General features: G+C 36.1%; 2 protein-coding genes across 2 annotated transcripts; both read right to left on the bottom strand.

Moving 5' to 3' along the window:
* Positions 1-2,420: 2,420 nt before the first annotated feature.
* Positions 2,421-9,185, bottom strand: LOC133527108 (uncharacterized). The gene is made up of 5 exons (XM_061863999.1): positions 8,837-9,185; positions 7,578-7,788; positions 5,515-5,730; positions 4,115-4,222; positions 2,421-2,556 (listed from the first exon to the last, which is right to left on the bottom strand). Exons 1-5 carry the CDS (start codon positions 9,183-9,185, stop codon positions 2,421-2,423), a joined length of 1,020 nt encoding a protein of 339 aa, XP_061719983.1.
* A 769-nt stretch (positions 9,186-9,954) lies between these two features.
* Positions 9,955-20,855, bottom strand: LOC133526924 (uncharacterized). The gene is made up of 5 exons (XM_061863778.1): positions 20,520-20,855; positions 17,560-17,764; positions 15,877-16,056; positions 12,482-12,592; positions 9,955-11,818 (listed from the first exon to the last, which is right to left on the bottom strand). The coding sequence occupies exons 1-5, from the start codon at positions 20,677-20,679 to the stop codon at positions 11,680-11,682; spliced, it is 795 nt and encodes a 264-aa protein (XP_061719762.1). The 5' UTR covers positions 20,680-20,855; the 3' UTR covers positions 9,955-11,679.
* Positions 20,856-21,078: the final 223 nt, after the last annotated feature.

Raw genomic sequence — 21,078 nt, 5'->3', positions numbered from 1 at the left:
GTCAACCCTATCCGCTATCATTCGTAGGATGCTGTTGGGACTGCCACGCACCCGGCGCACTAGGGATGCTGCGCGTGCACGCATGGTAGTATAGAAACAGTCCACGCGCGCCGTCGCGAACATCCCCGATGCGCTACAGAAACGGGACAGTCCCATCAGCACCCGGAACGCATTATTGTATTGGACTCTAAGGGCCCCGTATGCCCGTTGCGAATACTGCGCTTACAAATTGCAGGTGTAAAGGGAAGTGCAAAACGCCCTGAACAGTGTCACTTTAACCTCTTTAGAGCATCTTTCAAATCTGCGGGCGATGATATTCGCCAGGACCAACAGGGCCCTTCGTTCCCTTTCCATATACAGGTCGTCCTTGAGGTCCAGGTCATATAGGTACTGGGTGGGTTGGGTCGTGGGGCAGCAAGGGGAGGGTGAGAGGAGAGTGAATAACATTTTTATACATATATCTTCCTATCTAAAGTGGCCCTGATCTGGAAGATGCCCCGAAAACGGAAACATTGTCGCCCTAAATTTACTTGGCGCCGTTCCAGCCAGAGTTGGGTGTATTGGGTTTGGGGTGGGATGAGGTTACCCAATTTCCAGGACCGGAGTCAGTAGAAGAAAGGTTACCCAAGCTACCCAGGACCGGAATCAGTGGGAGAAAATGGTTCGAGCCCTACACCCCAGCGGGGAGTAACTAGATGGAAAGAAGAAGAAGACGTGTGCCTTTGAAAAGAGTCTTTATGATATTATTAGCTTGCGCTTACGACTTCTGTAGCGTAAATAAATAAATATTTTATGAAAATTTTACACAGACCAACCTAGTTCCACAATTGGTTCAATAAGGCTTGTGTTATGGGTACTACAACATATATGTATACACCGTGTTTTTTTAAATTCCTTTTAGATCGTGGTATGGCTGCGTATGTTCAAGGAAACTAATTGGCATTTTTATTTTTATTTGCTAGCCTGTTCTGTCCCACTGCTGGGCAAAGGCCGCCCTCTCTTTCTTCCACGTGTCTCGGTCTATGGCAATATTAGGCGAATCTTTCCGAATGACGTCAATTTGGAATATTAAAATTATAGTTAATTTTTAACAAGAGACATAATGTTCGTTTGTATAAAAACCAGCTATTTAGACATTTTTATGAGAAAAACTAACCAAACTTGTTTTAATGAAAGATATCAAAACTTTGTTTAAATAGCAGATATGTGAAAAATAGTTTATAAAAAGTATATAAATACAAAATACAAATACTTCCTTGATTTGTTATTTCAAATGCAAAATAGTTCAGTGTCGAATGCCGCACATGACCACAAGCGTAGCGGGTTATTAAATATGTAGAATCTTGAGCATTGTGAAGGTTTCATAGCACGAGAAGTGAACAAACTTATCTGCCCTGGTGATACACAAACGAGACGTTGCGTTACTAAACAGATTCACCAGTTCCATGTTAAAATAATGATAGACCTGCAAGGATTTTTTTTTATTTTATTGTAAAGCCAGAAGAGATTGTAACTCCTACTTGCTTTACCTAATGAAAATTATTTTGTATTTTGAAAATAGATCCCATAAACTATATCAAATAAAATACAAAATAGTTTTCTTCAAAAGTATTTGCATTTTAAATACCTAAGTCACATTTCTGTTAAATAGGTAGATTAATTATTAGCATTTCATTGTTTGTAGAATTCCTCTAAATAATAATGCTTGGTTCCTTTGACGAGCGCCGGCTGTCAATATCTCAAACATTTTCTATGGATGTTTTGTAGAGGGGCGAAACATTTTGTAACCATTTTTATTCATGGCGGTGTTTTGTTATATTCATTTGCGTATTCCTGTAAGCATGGTAAGTGTAACAAACGTCTTACTAACGCTCCGATTCGAACAATACTTATAAGATGTCACATTGATTGATAATACTGATTTGAAAGTGACGTTTTTGGTTAAAGGAATGTCACATTTGAGACTGACAGATCAGTATCATATTGGTATGACGTCGCGGGAGTTTTTAAACTTTACAATTCTTTTTTAGGTATTTCTAGAAAAAAAAACTATGTTATTTGTTTTCAATTATTATATTTACATAATAATCACCTATTTGCAATTAACGATGGCGCCATCTATGGCGGGAGGAAGATAACTTTCAACTGCGTGTGCATATATACAAGTTCCATGTACATGGCTACGGCTCCGTTTTTGAAACTATGAGCGTATGGGAGTACAAAACTATTTGACAGTTGACGTATGCGAGACCGCATGAATAATTGGGCCAAGTCATCTTGGAACTCTGGCACCAAAATATGACCACGACAATCTGCCTACGCTATTTCTCCCTCCTAGCATCCAACAATTTGTCACTAATTGACAAAAGCGGTATAATTTGTCGTAATAAAAAACCTTTTTATTCAATCATTCGTTTTCGTCAAAGATTCTGGGAGTCTGAGAAGTCATCGCACGGGTACAGCTCGTCGCAGTCCTTAGTCGCTGCGTGGGCTTCATCGTACTCTTCTTCGAAGGAACCCTTAGGTAATCTGGAAAACATATTTAATTCCTGTAAAAAAAGTGTTGGTAAGTGTTGTCATATACACCGTGGGCCGTTTATTCGCGAGAGATTTTAAAGGTGTATTTTGACCGTGTTGTGTTAAAGTGAAAATTTGTAGGTTTAAAGACATTTATTCTCGTAAAGATAATTACATCACTGACATGAGAACACATTTAGAAAATATATATTTACATCTATTTTCGTCGTTGCAACATAACAAAAATAAAAAATAAAAACTAATTAATTAAATCAATTATATACATACACGTTCAACTCGTTTTGCATTGTTATATTATAGGTATTTCTGAAATTACGTGTTTAGCAAGGTGCTTTTTAAAAGAGTTAAACGCGTCGAGATGTTTAATATGTGCTGGTAGGAAAATTTGTTTCTGTTATAACTTAGTGAACGTACGTCTTTTTAGCTGTGACGCTGCCACCGTGTGACTTGGTTTAGTCATACCTACTGACAGACATTAAAGAATTAAAGCAAACTGTTAATTTTTATCTGTAAATAATAAAAATTATTCGTTGTAATGACTTTTATTTCACCAAGGTGTAAAATAAATAACGTGTCGTAACAGAAAACGCAAAAAACTATTTTCGGCAAAAAAATGTTTTTTTTTTTTTGGCGAATTTGACCAAAACTCGTCTAACACGTTTTCCTACTTATGACATCAGGAATACGTGGTTAAAATCTGTCGGGTTTAATTGGCCCACGGTGTATAATATATATCTCTTATAAAGTGCTATATTACTTCCTAATTTACCTTTAGTTTTTGATCTCAAAATTTAAAAGATTGGTCAATTTATGAACGAGAAATTGAGTGAGTCTTACATGAACATTAACGAGGTGCAAGTAGCAGACTATTCTCAGAATTTCCAAAATTTCTGGAAACTTTCTTGTGAAAATTCTCATGAAAGTTTCCGCTTAGAAAGTTCCCGTTCAGATTAGGGATGTGATTACTCAATGTTCTTAAATGTTGACGACTATTTTTATTTAATATTTAAGTCACTTATTGGGGTCTATCTCATGTGTTCTAAAAAATTACTAACTGTAAGAAGGTTTGGCAATAAACGTGCAGAAAAAAATACCCAGAACACTTCATGAGAACTAAGCAACCATTGAAATAAGTTTTTGGCAAAAATTTCATTTATGGTAAAAGCTTTTATCGCTGACTGTACTTTTATTTCCACAGGCAACTACTACTCATCGAGACAATTCTAAAAACCCCAAACACAATTAGGTTGCGTTGTTTTATCACAGAGTTCCTATGGCTACCTCCTTTCTCCATTATCAGATCAGCTTGATGGTACCATAATATTGCATTGTCACCCGACTTACATATGTATGCAAATTTTCAGCTTCATCGGAAACCGGGAAGTGGGTCAAATTTAACTTGTAAGATTTGTCCCATACATACTAACAGGGCAAGTTAAATAAAAGCTTGTAAAATATCTTTGCCTAACATTGTTAATATTGACCGTAGCATTTCTCCAGGTAAGTGCTCTATTATGTATTGTCGTTCGTCCGGGCGTACGATATCGTATGACTACTAAAATCTAACGAAGCTTACGTGAATATTGTTCTAAGCGTCTCCTGCAGGAATGTGCCCTGCTGTGTATATCCCTGCCCCGCCTTGCATAGTCTGTAAAGAACGCATTGCCTTCCATTCTGACCTAACCTGTCAAAAGCAACATTATGATCAATTCAAGCATACATTACTAAAACTTTTATATTAGAAATCTGACCACATCCATCCACTTTTGTTATCGATACTCTTATGAAAGTACTATTCGGCAAAAATATCTTGAAAGATTTCTAATCGTTTTTGGGTAGGAGTATTCTACGAAAAAAATCAGAGGTGGGTTTGAGTTCCCTATTGGCATAGAGGCCAATAAAATTATATTTTTTCGAAGAATTAATTCCCAGCAAGCTGGACATCGCTTTAATACCTTTATTTGGTCCTAAATGCGTGCAATCCGAAAATTGTAACTGCATGGTTTTCTTTTTTATGCTATTGTCTACATTCTCTAGAATGTTAGAGATAATAGTGCGCATTGCCCATTCATTATCTGCTACCTTTTTAATACGCTTCCTATTTATGCTTAAATTAGCCAAGGCATGGTTGAGGTCTTGGTGGCTCAGATGAGTTCATATCTCACCCAGGACAGAGAGTTAAAACTAAGGTAGACAGACCACAATGTTCTTATAGCAATTTGCGCAAATCCGGGAGATGTGCATAAATTTTAGCTTTTTTCAGTTTTTTTGCTTGTAGATCGTAAGTGGTACGTCCGACACAAAATTTGTTCTAATCATGATGAAAATTGATACTAAGGAACCGAAAGATATGATATGTTCAAAATCCGAAAACGCCTTTGTCATCAACCAAACCTTTTTGTGTCCCATTCCTATTCATGGTGGGTTACACGTATTGAGGACCAAATAAAGGAATTAAATGTTTTTTATGTCATAGTCAGCAAACAAGCAGACGAGGCACCTGATGGGAAGTGGTCATCGTCGCCTACGGATATAAGCAACATCAGACGAGCTACTGGAACGTTGCCGACCCTTGAGAACCCTAAATACTCGCTTCTTGAAGAATCCCCTGTCGTAGCGCAAAGGAAATACCTCAGGAGGTAACCCATTCCGCAATCTGCACGTTCTAGGAAGAAACGAGCGAGATGCTCGCTTGTTGTTGGTGTAGGTATCTAAGAAGTGACGATGAGCTTTGCTCTTTTGGCAAGATTTCCAGCTTGCTGGAAATTAATCACGCAACACGCTTTTTTGGATCTAATTTGATTAGCCTAAATAATAGGCAATATTTGCAGTTACGAGGGGACTATGGCTATATCTTTTTTACTTACAAAAATACTAATTAAAAAGCCTGTTCTACTTTTGATGGAAGATAATTATTAGGCTTTTAAAATTCTCAGTAGCAAGCAAAATTTATTTTGTTGTACCTACAGTACTTACGCACTGAAGAAAGTCTCTAACTTCTCTAGTAAACTCAACCGGCTGCTTCTATGGAATTCTATATATCTTTTGTCTAGATGATGTTTTCTTAGATAATTCTCCTTCAGTTGAGTCTTGTGCATTTTCCCTCGATCGATTTTTAACTTTTTTAACTTCTCTTTATAAGTTGGTTTGTCTTCAATGCTTCTTTTCGCGAATACGGGGTTGATGGGTTTTCTGTGGATTCAAATTCATGAGCTTAATACTTGTCAGCTAAATTATATTTTATAAACACAACGTTCGTATCCTGGTACGGGCATTTATTTGTGTGTGTTGACATAGATATTTCTTTACGAATCATGGATGTTTTATATGTATATCTATTATATATATCGTCATCGTGTAGGTCGATTTGTGTTTGATTGTCAAAATTTATTTATTTATATTTCTGAATAATAGGAAGACAGTCCCCTCTGAAGCTCAGTAACAAACTTTTGGTATACAAATGTATTATAAAACCTATCTGGACGTATGGTATACAACTCTGGGGTTCAGCGAGCAATTCTAACCTCGAGATCCTTCAAAGATTCCAGAATATTGCTCTCAGAACAATATCTTGTGCACCCTGGTTTATCCGTAATAAAGAAATACATGACTACCTACATATACCAACCATCAAAGAGGAAGTAAATAGCTTCTCAAAGAAATATAAGGAAAGGCTCACAAATCATGAGAACGAACTTGCCAGAGACCTATTAAACAACAACAGTAACATCACAAGACTCAAAAGGTGGCAGATCTTGGAACTAGACCAGAGAGAATGGGGGTGGGTACCCCCTGTTTTCACATAATAAAGGAATGGTGGTTAAAGGACCACCACCTGGAAAAAGACATTTTTTTAGATACATAGATACAATCTGATTATTGCTAAGAAAGCCGATGGCAGATGAGAGTAAAAAAAAACCAAAATTTTTTTTATATATTTCTTTATTTGACAATTCGGTACTCAGATAAAGTTTTGAGCTCAAGTATATAATTTTAAACTAGGTTCGTTTCTGTTACAATTACAAAAATAAATTAATATTCCAAAACATTGTGGTCTGTCTACCTAAGTTTTAACTCTCTGTCCTGGATGAGATATGAACTCATCTGAGCCACCAAGACCTCAACCATGCCTTGGCTAATTTAAGCATAAACAGGAAGCGTATTAAAAAGGTAGCAGATAATGAATAGGCAATGCGCACTATTATCTCTAACATTCAGGAAAATGTAGACAATAGCATGAAAAAGAAAACCATGCAGCGGAAACGCAAGGAAAAACATTAAATCTCAATACCTGCCTAGTTTTCTTTACAAAAAGTAATGATATTCCACCAAACACATAAATGTTAAAAAGGAGAGGCAAGTTCGATACAAAAAGTATGCTTGGCTGTGGGCTTTATGTATTTATAGGAAAAAAATAACATTATGAACAAGTATTAAAGTCTATTTCTTTGCTTTATTTGATACCTATAACAATTGCTGTTATTTAAAAAAAAAGTGAGATCTTAAAGTAGGTTAGATTTGACTTGGCCGGTTTATATAAGAATTAAAAATATATATATGTTGAATAACTTTATAAAATGACTCATGTAATTGTTATAGGGTATCCAATAACGCAAAGAAATAGAGTTTAATACTTGTTCATAATGTTATTTTTTTCCTATAAATACATATTTGGATTTTGCATAGACCTTGGCACTCATTTAGATCTCCATTCTTTTTGCGGCGAAGCCCACAGCCCAGCATAATTTTTGTATTGAACTTGGCTCTCCTTTTTTACATTTATGTTTTTGGTGAGATTTAGTTTTTACAGGGAACGTTGGCAACATCCTCCCCCTGCTTGTTCAAATAACAGATAATCTTTTGATGATGGTAATTCCTTTAAATCTTTTTCCATTACATGTGGAATATAGCGGGATCTGTGAGCATATCGCGCGCTGGGCAGTGGTTTGGCTGAATAGGAAGATGTCCGAATTCTGGTTGAAGTTTGGAAGTAGAATAGTGAAAATTATAACATTAATTATGGGCAAAAAAAAACCTACCTCTTATAGGGCACTTTGGCTATGACCTCCCCGTGCTTGTTCAGGTAGTAGATATTCTTCTGAATGTCATTTCTGCGCTGAGCGACTTTCTCCCCTTTGAACATATGGAAGATGGCAGGATCCGTGGGCATTTCCCACGCAAGGGCAGCTGTTTGGCCGATAAGGAAGATGTCGGCGATAGGGATGAGGGCGGTTGTTTGGAGGCAGAATACTGTAAATGTTAACAAGATGCAAATATTAATTTGTTTTATTTTAAAGTGAAAACAAATATTATTTGAAATGTAACATTTCTCCAAAATCGATTAGGCCCAAAAAGTTACAAGATTGGAAGACTGACAAACCTTTTAATTGAATATAGACAACTAAAATACTAATAAGTGAAAAACATATGTGGCTTACTGTTTTATAAAATGATATTTTCAGTTTTACTGTCTGTGTTTTGTGTATTATTTTTCCTTCCCATACAGATGTTTTTACAGTAACTTACCTATTTGAAACTTGATATTTCAATACTTGTTAAAATGTAAAGAAATACCATTTTGTGATAAGCGTCTACAGTTCGACATCGTAAGCATCGGACGAATCGCATCAATGTATCTGAAGGCTAATTGTAAATCGAAATTTTGTTATCTTCCTCCCTGGCATTCTCTCATAATCCAGCAAAAGAGAGGCAAATAACTAAGTTTCGATTTTCGTTTTTCGCGGTAAGCCCTCTGAAATCAACAGACAGACAGAGTGTAGATGTAGATCCGTAGATATTGCCGATGCGACCGCAGTTTGCATCTCAAGCATTGACTTAATTATATTGACTGTATCATATAATAAAAATATTGACGGAATTATGAAGATTCTCCTGTTCTTGGAGTTTGGACTAAAATAAAGAAACTAGAGGTTTACTTTAGGTACAACTGGTATGAATTCATCAGACAAGCGTAAAACTACAATCATATGATGCAGATTCTAAAGAAAGGGCTTCTTTTTAGTCTCAAAGTAATGACTAATGACAATAACAAGTGACAGCCAACGGATCGCGGCGTGGTCACGCGGGCTGATGCAAAATGTATGACGTCATTCACAAGACGTTGCTCTACAGAAGCTGAAGAATATGACTACGACGCGTCCAATAAGAGCGATACGTAACTGTTCTGTGGACGCTAACCTTAATATTCACGACAAAGATAAAACTTAGAGCATGCCGCGGCAACCGGACGTAAGTATGTTAAATAAATGGGCGTCATAAATATTGTCGCCTTTCTTACCCAACTGAAATGAACTGCCTTCAGGAAACAGTAGATACCTTTTACTTCTTGACAATACCCTTGGTTCCTTACTTCCACAAGTTTCGTTGGTTATGCACCCGACACACTCAAATAACAAAAATAGCACAACAATTTTCACACCAATATCCATGATTAGATCAAAACTACTTAACGTTAAGGAAATACATTTTTTTGTATATTTAAGGTAAGTTGCTGGTTGTAAAATATGACATAGACTGTCCCCTTCTTCCAGAGCTGAGCAAAGTGTATAAATTAGGCCCAAATTAACAAGTTTCGTGTCAACGCATTTACAGTTATTCTCGTGTTGAAATTCGAACTGTACTTCCATTAACACAGTGTATTGATCATTAGGAACCCTTATTCCAAAGAGATAAGGTATATCAGTGGCCAGTCATGTGTGTTGCGGTTTTTAGTTGGTTTGGAGACAAACAAGGAACTACACGATTCAGCCGTGTGGGTGGCGCAATGAATGAAATACTGGAAATGTTAAATTATATATAAAGAATAATAAAAAAATATACCTTAAGTACATCTCGACAATCATATGAAGTTTTTCGTTTAATTCGAATAATTACTCTGTCAATAGTATGTTTTTAATACAAAAAGTAACGTTACTCTTACTAATGTAGATAAGTAATATTTGGATCTATCCAAATTACCTAGTATAATTTTTTCGTATCGTCAGAAAGTTGAACCCCCAATTGCAAGATGGACCAAAAAGTTTCTTTTAGTTTTAAATTTTTTTTTAGCTGAATATCGTGTGCTCTAATCACATTCATACATTCAATACTGTTTTCGTTACTAGTACTCTATGTAGCTGTGTGCGAAAATCATTCACCTCAACTCTCCTGGCGATACCTATATCCATACCAGTAGGGCTAAGATGGTCGGCTCTTTATCATTTGTCACCTGTTACGTTCCAACAAGTAAGTAAGTGTGAAAGTGACAGGTGATAAAAATGTAACCATGCTGCCACTGCAGCATCCATATTAGCCCTACTGCATATAAGCGATAACAGAACTGAAAATTTTATTTAGCGTGTTCTTGCTCGTATATCCACGCGCCGTTGTTATCTACATCCTTTTTGATTAATTTTTTTATACAGGCATAACAAGTACTTAACTAACTATTTATTAATGCATACGTAAGTATCGTATGCGTAACGTACGTAACGTATGCGTAACGTACGTAACGTATGCGTAGCGTACGTAACGTATGCGTAACGTATTAAGGTTCAGTATCTTTATTGTAACATTGGAATGTACCATAATTATGTTCTTGTGAATAAATTATAAATGAATTGAAATAAACGCTACAGTACCAGAACTATCGTAAATTTACTATGACATAAAAAAAAGCTAAATATTCTATAATAAACTTGCATGATTATTATATTATTACATTTTGGTATAGAGGTATGGATGGTTAACAAATTATATATTTTTATATCCTAGCTGAGCAAAGATTCAGTTTCAAAATATAGAGGTAGGTAGTAAAATTATCAGATGGTAAGTTATGACTGTGTAACTGTTATAATATAAAATAATGTATTTACATGTATAACTTACGATATGTGTAAATATAAAGTACTTAACCTAGAGTTCTCGAATACTGTCAAATACTTCCTCGTAGTACACATTTTTGAAATCGGTTCACATGATAGGGAAATATCCTCGAAAAACCAACATGACACACAGTGGAAACTGTTTTGGCTTATATTCTAACTGTATCTTGTACCTTATTGTATTATTATGTGCTATATGTTTCCCAAATAAATAAAAATTACATCGCGCAAATTAGTTAGACAATTTGCCGATAGATGGCGCTGAACACAATAATACTTAGTATAGGTACTTCTGACCAAACGTTTCGCCTTTATAGTTACACGAGATAATTCAAATTTTGTACGGAACCCTCGGTGCGCGAGTAAAACTAACTCGCACTTGGCCAGTTTTATTTCCTTTGTATATAACATTTATTTGGTTTACGTTTTTGTCTGCTTTCTTTTTACTCTCCTTTTCAGAAAAAAGTGCTAGTAGTAGGCAGAGTCCAGCATTTAACGTCATAACCGTAGACTTTGTAACTAGATCATTAAACTTTTTGTTGTACGTTGTCGTCATTTGAACTTTACAAATTGATCTCATTGAGACATCACTCGAAAGATTATATTATAAGCTGTACCGCTAAAGTAAATACAGCGTACTTAAAAACTGAAATACAAATGTACTTAATAATGGTAACTAATTTCGTAAAACTTATTTTATTTACCTGATGATGTGTGCAAAATGACGTCATCCTCACTAAGTGCAAGCCCTGTATGTTCGTCAGCAAGTAAAGGTCTCCCCCACCCTCACATAATATCGTCGTAGAATCGGCAAAAACCGGTAAAACAAAGTGTTATATCTGCGTAATAAGAGCGAAAAAGATTTCAAACGCGGCGGAAGGCGTCGGACCAGCCGAGCCGAGCCGAAAGACCTTTTTGGCCAAATGGCCGATTTATTTTATCATCTTTTGCCGATTCCGCGTTGATCTCTGTGGTAACAAAAACATTCAATTTTTTACAGTATTATCACGCAACATTCCACAGTAAAGCTGTCTTTTTAATGGATGTTACGAATATTATAAATTATGGGTAGTGGCGCAGATCTCCAAAAAAAATTGGAAACGACTTTCTGATTTTAATATGTTTTCTTATTTATATTACTTAATTAAACACTGGCGCTTATTGGCGCATACAACACACTTCAATTCGCGTCAAGATCGTATCATACAATAACAGTAACAGTTTGTATTTGACACTAAGAATTGGCATTGGTGTTCGTCTATTGTAATGTAGAAGAAAGAATCTGATCTGATGTCAGAATGTCATCACAGTCGGGATACAGCTCCGCACAGGATTCGGTTGCTGAGTGCGCTTTGTCGTATTCTTCCAAGTCGAAGGAATCCTCGCCTTTTGGTATACTGTAAACAAACACATTACATACCTTATGAATACATTTGTCTACTACTATCTACTACTACTACAAGGACGCAACGACCCAAAGTGAGTCCAAGGTAACCAAGAGGTGGTCCAAAAGTGAGTCAAGGGGAGTCCTGGCCTCCGAAACCATCGCGTCATGCTTCTCAGTCTTGCGATAGTTCGCACCCGTCGCTATGGCCGAGGTTGAGCATGTTTAGCTACTACGTATTTCCAGCTGTATCTAGGACGTCCAATCGGGCATCTCCCATTTGGTTGTCCCAAGTACGCTCTCTTCACTGCAAGATCCTGTCCCATTCTTTTTGTGTGTTATAAATTTATTTACAAATAACATTGTTAAAATAGTCATTTATTCCATTGTTATCATGTTCCTCAGTACATATCAGCCCAAATATTGTAGTTAAGGGCCTTGGACAACGTTTTTTGAGACATATAACGAGTGGTTACTAATTACTCATCTGCTCTACCACACATAACATTTCCACATTCTCGTGCTATAAACTATTTTTGGTTAGTTTGGCGCCTTGAAAAATCTAACAATTCGGCCGATTCAAACAGCAAATATGATATTTTTTGTAGGTAATGTTATCGAATTCAATAAAGCAAAGGACTGTAGATTCTCCATGTAAAGTCAAATAAGTACTTACGTAAATACAGCTCTCATGATTTCTTCTAAGAACGACCCTTGGGGATGGTGTTGCGTTTGTCCCATATGACACAGGGTTCTCAGCACACAGTCTTTCCCACTGCTCCCGATGCTGAAATATAAAATTGTACACTCAAAAGAAGCTATGAACCAATACCCTTTACTTCCATAGTGTCCACGGGAATTACGCCCGTTCTCCCGAACGCTTACGTAGACATATTAAGGTCATTAAAAAGACACGAATTCCAATACTGAGTCCTAATTCACGTTTTATATAACCTACTTGAGTCAGATAGGATTTAATTCAAACTTAATTCAATAGTAAATTTCAGAATAAGTAAAAGTCAAAAATAAAGCTTAGCAAAGCAAATACTCATATGTTACCATAGTTAGATTTTAAAATTTAATTTGACAAAGTGAAATTTAAACAAGTTGATGGCAAAATTTTCATTTTTGGTACAAGTTTTTATCGCTGACTGTACTTTTTTCATAATACTCATCGAGCCAATTCTAAAAACCCCAAGTACAATTAGGTTGCGTTGTTTTATCACAGAGTTCCCATGGCCACCTCCTGTCTCCATCATCAGATTAGCTCCATGGTACCATAATATTGCATTGTCACCCGACTTACATATGTATGCAAATTTTTTGGTTCATAGGAAACCGGGCGAAACTAAATAAAAGCTTGTAAAATTATAATGATTATTATTGAATAAAGCTTTTAAATCTTGGCGAATAATCTCAAAAAACCGTATATATATTTTTGATATAACCACAAACTTAAACTAGACGTAGGTTTTAGTGCTATAAATCAATTATAGATATTTTATTTATTTAGCCTTAATGAATAGAGTATAATTATTTTTTTGTTTTTTCAAGTGGCAATGTATTTCGTACATCATGGTCACTTCTTGTGACAGTTCTGACGTCGCGTCATTTAATGCGACGTTTTGGATTTATATTAAAAAAGGTAAGTGCCTAGTGGTACAACATTGCTTGCTAGATTATTTTATAGAGAAATACAAAAGTCAATCATTTTTTTATGATTCATATGAAAGTGTGTTAATTAAAGCCTAACCTTAAATTATGCGTATCAAAAATGAACGCTGTATAAAGAAATCGCATTTGCTTAATCCATGCACACAAGTCATACGGCTTGATTCGAAGAATGAAATACGATAACGATAAGTTCTGTAGGGCTAAGATGGTCGGCTCTTTATCATTTATCACCATGCCTGTCACGTTCTAACAAGTAAGTGCGAAAGTGTTGCGCATAGTGACAAGTGATAAAAATGGAACCATGCTGCTACCGCTGGTTTAGATAAGTTTTCTTTTAGATATCGTTTGTATGTCGTATAATTCACAGAAGCATCTCGATTCGGGCAACCAATGTCACTTTGACGTTAGAAATATCGTAGATCTTACTGGGATCACAGCGGAATGGAAATAAACGTCAATTTTGACATGTCGTTTGGTTATCGATCTTTTAAAGATCTTATACGTATCTTTATCATTATTCGAAGCCGATAATTAATGTTAACTTTACTCTTAATACCTCTTAATTAAAAAAAAATCTGCTACTAGACTAAACTATCCCAAGCAAACCCGTTTTCAAACGACTACTTCGCAAGCATCTTTTGTCAGAAGAACTTAAATAAGGTTCACCATCATGTATATGTACATAATTTTATGTATTAGTCTATCTTTTATACATTATATAAGTAGTAGTATTTAACTATTTATCCTCCTGGGGTCCGAAGTACTAATACTAGGACAAAATCGGTTTACAGTGAAAGCCCAAGTATCAAAATAGATACTTGATGCCAAGACCCAGCGTGATAGTACTAGGACAAAATATTTACACGCTCCAGGTGGATTTGAATTACCCGCCATGTCATTTTGACGTTACTGGTTAGTCAGTGTATATATTTGGCATTGTGGCAGCACTGCTTGAAGTGAGCGGGGAGGGATATTTTCGGTCTTCTGTCACAAGACGTCGCAGCAATGACACGTGCAACGACAAGAGGTTAGTTTAACTTATTATTATCTTTGTAATCTTTACATTTTATTCACTACGATTGGTTTTATTTTCGAGATAAAGAAATAAATCATTCGTAAATACTGTTATTTCAACTTAATTTCGTATATTTTAATATGATTCTTGTATGAAAATGTATTCGTTCTAGTACTAGTACACTGGGCGGTCATACCATAAATTGCTTTTCATATTGATTTACTATGCTCCTTACTCTAATGTGCTTATGTGTCCGTGTGATAAAGAAAATTATAGATATTTAGGTAGAAATTAGCTGATATTGTCCTAGTATTAGGCCGTCGGGTTTATAAAGTTTTTTTTTCAGCTTTAAAAGATAGTCAAGTGTTGGATTTACTCCAGCAGTCTGATTTCGAAGACGACGAAGATGATCCTTTTGGAGGGAATGATACAGACGACGAGTATATCCTGTGGAGAACACGGCCATCGAAAGCGACAGTGACAGCAGTACCAGCTCAGAACCTGTGAGTGCAAGCCCTCCGCCAGCCCCGCAACTTATTCGAGGACGAGGTCGAGGTCGATCGTTATGTTTTTGATTGTTAAAATTTACATTTTGTAAGTGGTTTTTGTAGTTACTGCTTTGTAAAATTAGACTTAAATGTAAATGCTTAAGTTTTATATTGGTCTATTTTTGTAGTGACTATTTATGATGATCCTTTTTCTGTAGTTTTTAAATAAAAGAAGATTAATTATGTTAACAAAAAAAAATCAAAAGGAATATTTTGTTGATTTGAATGTTAAAATTTGTTTTTTCTGTAGAAAATTTAAGTTCCTGCTGTGAAGCATGCTATTTTTTTGTATCTTAGATGATATTAATGATGATTAAGTTGATTTCTGATAGTATAAAGTGTTAAAACTCTTGTTTTCTATAAGATTTTCAAGACTGATTGATGTGATTTATATTATAAGTAAAAGCCCAAAGTGCTAAATATAGAACAAAAGATTATAGTGTTTTTTTTTTATTTCCTGGCAAGCCTAAATCATTATTATAACACCCCTAAAATATAAAACTTGTACTTGCTAGGGTTAACCAGATATGAACAATTTTTGTTCTGGGCGTTCAGGACTTTATTAATTAGTTCTAATATTAGGACATTGGGTCTTCCTCGGATGTACCCTCTAAAAATTTGGGTCGTAGGAGGTTATATATTTTTAATATTATTTGACTTCACGTTTAATTTTTTCCTTATTATTTGTTATTATTTTTTCCTGCACCAACATACACAAATGTCTCTGTTTGACCCAATGGTTGACTGGTAGAGAATGCCTTTTGGCATTAAGTTCGCCATTTGTACATTTTTCTTTATGTGTGCCATAAAGTTTAAATAAATAAATAAACTTACGCCTGCAACACGGTCTCGACTTTCGGATAAAGCGAGGCCCGGGCGGTCCGGTGAAACTCTGCGCTGCGTCCGTCCATGCTTTTCAAAAACCCCCGTTTGTGTTGCGAGGCGTGCATCAGTTTCCTGTCGGCGTTTTTGCGGAGGCTGCGTTTTGCCATCGCCGGGTTTACGATGGGTTTCCTGAAAGGTATTAGCTAAGTAAAGGTTAAGCGCTTTTGAAATTGGGAACAACGGTGCTGAAATGGATTCCTGATTGATTTTAATCATTTTAAAAGGCAATCTTAATATACGGCCCGATTCGAAGAATGAGAGACGATAACGATAAGTTCTGGTTTAGATACGTTCTCATTTAGATATCGTTTGTATGGCGTATAATTGACAGAAGCACCTCGATTCGGGCAACCAATGTCACTTTGACGTTAAAAATATCGTAGATAGATCTTATTGGGATGTCGTTTAGTTATCGATCTTTCTACGATCTTAAACGTGTCTTCGAATTGGGCTGTATAGTTATTTATTGAATACTAAGATAAAAAGAAATAGATTTCATTTAATTCATGCAGCAAATGACAATGGGCTTAGTAAAATATTCCATCTTAGCAACAACCCTTCTACGCAGTGGGTCGGCTCTAATAAGGTTGGAATGCGAGTACGTGTTCCTGTGCTAACGCCTAATCTTACTACTAAATAGCTGTGGTAATTTTTCAACTACCTAAACATTCAATTTTAAACCTTGTAGTCAACCCTGTGATGCAGTTTGTCTGCTCTCAAGGATATAACAACCGGAGTCGCCTTTAAGAGCTTAACCCTCTGTCGAAAACCTCGGCCAATGGTCTTCTTCTTCTTCTTTTCGTGTCGAGGTTCCTTTTTTTTTATACTATGGAAGCCCAATAGGCAGCGGTGTTGACAGCCCTGGCTGTCGCGTCCCTCAGATCCAGCTCCGAGCAGTGATGCGGGCATGTGGGGTACGCCAGTAGATGTGCCATGGTTTGCGTTGCTGTGTCGCGGGTACATTGAGTCGAGGAGCTACGGAGCAATCCCCATTTGGACATATTTTGCTTGCAGCGACCAACTTGGGACCTGAGCCTGTTTAAGGACTTCCAAATTGGCCAAGGATCTTTATGGCCAGGCGGTAGTTGCTCCAAAGCCTGAATGTACACGTCTGGTGGAGGGCACCGGGTCTGCCACAGCAAGCGGCGCACATCACATCGGCCGGCTCACCCTGCAGGACTTATCGCTAAACAGCGATCTCTTCCAGACAACCTTATAATATATATATATATATTCTATTCTGTTGTATATTATTCTATATATTCTTTGTGTATTGTATGGACTCTTTTTTTGACATGGCTATTTGTATGTAACGTACCTACTAATAGCGTACATTTAACGTGCCCCTTCCCCCAAAAATTGGCAGACTGTACATAAAATTACAGACAAAGCTTCTCCAGTTGTTAAATCCTCCAAGGCTCTATGGCGAAACGGCGGTTGAATATCTCATAATAACTATAAATGACCACCGCGGTATTTCCGGACAGATACAACCTTGAAACCTTTAAAAAAAGAGTGTACTTTCATCTTACTGACCGGCGACGCAATTGCAACACTGTCTATAAGCGACGGTAATTTGTGCATTAGGAATTTCGCCTGCTCGTTTGCCTGCTATATAAAAAAAATGCCCACCTATGGTACTGCTTCCCCCATAACACCTTGCCTGTATCGTCAGTAAAGTATATCATCTTGGTGTCAACCCTTCGATGCAGTGGATCAGCCTTATGGTTGAAGGGCGAGTAGGGATTCTGTGGCAACTCGTAAGCCAGCGCCGCCGTGTAGCCGAATTGAAAGATGTCACCGATTTGAAAGATCGTCGGGAACGATAGACAGAACACTGGAATTAGAAATGAGTACACTGAGAAAAAATCCATTTAAAACAATTGAAATTGCATTAACGTTGAATGCTTTAAACAGTTCCATATGAGCCTGTCGAACAAAACAGTAAATTTTACTGTTCCAAAGACAGTACATTTTACTGTTTCGAGTTTGTAAAATGTAGTGACTTTTCGTTTATTTTTATCGTTTTTTCAATACTTAGAAATGTTCAATCAGTTAAAGTTACTGTTTTGTATTTTCGGTTTTAAAAATACATATATATTTTAGGGACAATGTTGCATAAAAATGATGATATTTGTTAGTATAACAACGCTAACTCTAATTTGTTACCCTGTCTTGCTGTTTCACCTTTGTTTTACTGGGTGGGGTTTATAACAGGGGCATAAGATTAAACTGTAGGCTGGAGTACAGTCAGCATCAAAAGTAGCGGATCAAACAACGCTTCAAAAGTATCTACCATTCTGTAACAGCCTAACGAAAAGTGATAGTTCTATATGTAGAACAATTTAGACTGTAAAAGATATACTTCTGGACGTGAATTTTAGAGATTTATCTTCATTTAGAAAATTTATTCGGAATATCAGATACTTTTGGTGCGTTGTTTCATCCGCTACTTTTGATGCTGACTGTACAATCTATGTTTTGATTATTTGCTCGTGTACTTTTAAATACTGATTATCAATCGTAAACCGTACTTGCAGATGGCCAAGACTCAGCCTAGTTTGGTCACTGACGTATAGTGTTACTGAACGTATAATTCTAAAACCTGTTTTGTGAAATAAATCATTTATTTTTGAGGACAATCTTACACAGATCGATCTAGCCCTAAACTAAGAAAATCTTGTAATATGGGTACTAGGCGACACTGCACATACTTGTATAGATAAATACATACTTATATACATATAAAACACCCATGACTCACGAACAAATATCTGCGTTCATCACACAAATAAATGCCCTTACCGGGATTCTAACCCGGGACCATTGGCTTCATAGGCTGGGTCACTACCCACTACTTAACTAGGCCAGACCGGTCGTCAAATTATTATTATTTTTGTATATATTTGTATTTTAGATCCATCTAGCCCAAAACTAAGCAAAGCTTGTATGTACTCGTACTATGCGACAGTATATTATAGGTACTTATGAAATGAAATGAAATTACTACTAAAAAACTTAGATACATAGTTCACATTCATAACTAACGACAACAATTAGGCACAAATATATGTATTTAATCAACGCATGATTGCTCTTGGGATTCGCATCGGGTTATTATTACTACCGTATTGCTTAGATGGCTGTTAAAACCATATACGTGAGATATTTGCAAATTTTTGAACAATAACTTTTTTCAGAGTTTAGTTTTTTGGGTTTTATCTAACGCGGAATCGTTAGCGCTTTTGATACTACAATAAAAAAGACTGCACTTTTTCTTTTCAGTTCGTTGCGTTTTGGTAGGAACTTTTTATTATTATTTATAGGTGTGACGCATTGGCGACTGAATTTTAAAAACAAAAAAATGTCTCTTTTTATTGCCTATATGAATCGATATAGCTAATAATTCTGACTAAGACCACACCAATGGAAGTTTTGTAGACAAATTTGTAAATCCCGCTATTATGACGTCACTGGACAACATCATTCGCCATACGTTAAACTCGTGATAAGGTCAGACAAGGTGCTTTCATTTACTGTTATATGAATTCGCTCAGTAACAATGACGTCATAAACATGGTGGCTATTGTTTTCACGCGTAAGTCTTCCTAGGCATTTAGTTTAGGTATTTATCAGTATGCTGTTTGCTTCTACATTTAATCTTTTAACTCCATGAATACATGTCACTCAAAGTGAAACGTCAAGTCGTTGAACGTCGTCGTCAAACGTCGTTGTTATGAACTAGCACAATGAATATTCTGTTAAAAAATACAAGGTTACTTTAACAGACAATACTATTTTGTACAACAGTTACATAAAAAGGGTTATTAAAAGTTGAGTTTTGTAAAGACAGGCCCAAGACTTAATTATGTATCCCGCGAACTTTAAGATACGTCAAATATTTGCTAAAGATACGATATGGATACATATCAGTACATACGATATGGAGATATATCAGTTTCAAAAGTGACGTTTCATCAAACAAAATTTTTTGACGTATCTTAAAGTTTGAATCGAGCAAACATCTAAAATGATAAATAAAATCAAGACAAATATTGGTTTGTAGGTCTTTGCCAAGAAGTCAGTATTAAAAAAATACAACAGTTGCATAATATTGTATGAATTTTCCTAACAACACTGCTGTTACGATCCTATACACAGGGGCGCGGGGGCTCCACGCGCAACGCTTCTTACGAGTATGAAGTTGATTTCGATCTAACAGGCAGTTTTAATCGAGAAATAAAAGTACTGAAGTAGAAACACGTACTTTATAACACTTCTAAGAGTAAGCGTTCTCGGCGCTACTGTTGTATTATTTGTTTTGTTTTCTTATTTTAATGTGCGGAAATAAAGAATATTTATATTATTATCTATATAACTGTAGCTCTAGTGAAAAGGGGTGCAAGTCACGCGCAGCTCAGGTGAAAATTCATATAATAATTCTATTGTACCCTTTTTCACCTACGCTGCGCGCGATTTTTTTTTTTATTCACTAAAGCCACTTTTATTAGCATATCAGTTAGCAATCGGTTACATTAAACGAATTAAAAGCGGTAAAATTGACAACATAATCGAAGTTAAAACGAACATACCAAGTTGAAACGAACTTCCTTCTGGATACACCAAAAACCGCTTCCTCCTTGACAGCACTTTTGATTCACTAAAGCTATCTACATCTATTGCACTATAATTATAACTTTCACTAACAACTGCACTGACTAACATACTCAATAAAATATATATCGACGCCATAGTTACAGCTAAAACACACTCAAAAGTATAGCTTAGATAAAGAAGTGAGTTTCAAAGAAGTGTGGTCGTCACGAACTTAATGTCACGATGCGCAAACATGAGCGACCGTTACGCGTTATCTACAGCATGTTTTTTCTGGAAATTCACATCTCCAAATTTGAGTCGAGTTTGAGGCGTACTTAAGTAAGTAAGTAAGTAAGTAAATATTCTTTATTGTGCACCATACATTTAAAAATAGACAGGAAATGAAAAAACACGTAAAAGTTAGGTAACAACAGGCGGTCTTATCGCTAAGAAGCGATCTCTTCCAGACAACCTTTGGGTAGCAGGAAACAATGAACTTACAACATTGAACGGGTAGTGCCGATATACATATAATTCAACAAAATGAAGACGCAA

Source organism: Cydia pomonella, chromosome 17, assembly GCF_033807575.1.
Source record: "Cydia pomonella isolate Wapato2018A chromosome 17, ilCydPomo1, whole genome shotgun sequence".
NCBI lineage: Eukaryota > Metazoa > Arthropoda > Insecta > Lepidoptera > Tortricidae > Cydia > Cydia pomonella.
The sequence above is the reverse complement of the archived record's forward strand: the minus strand, read 5'-3'. Positions and strand labels throughout refer to the sequence as shown.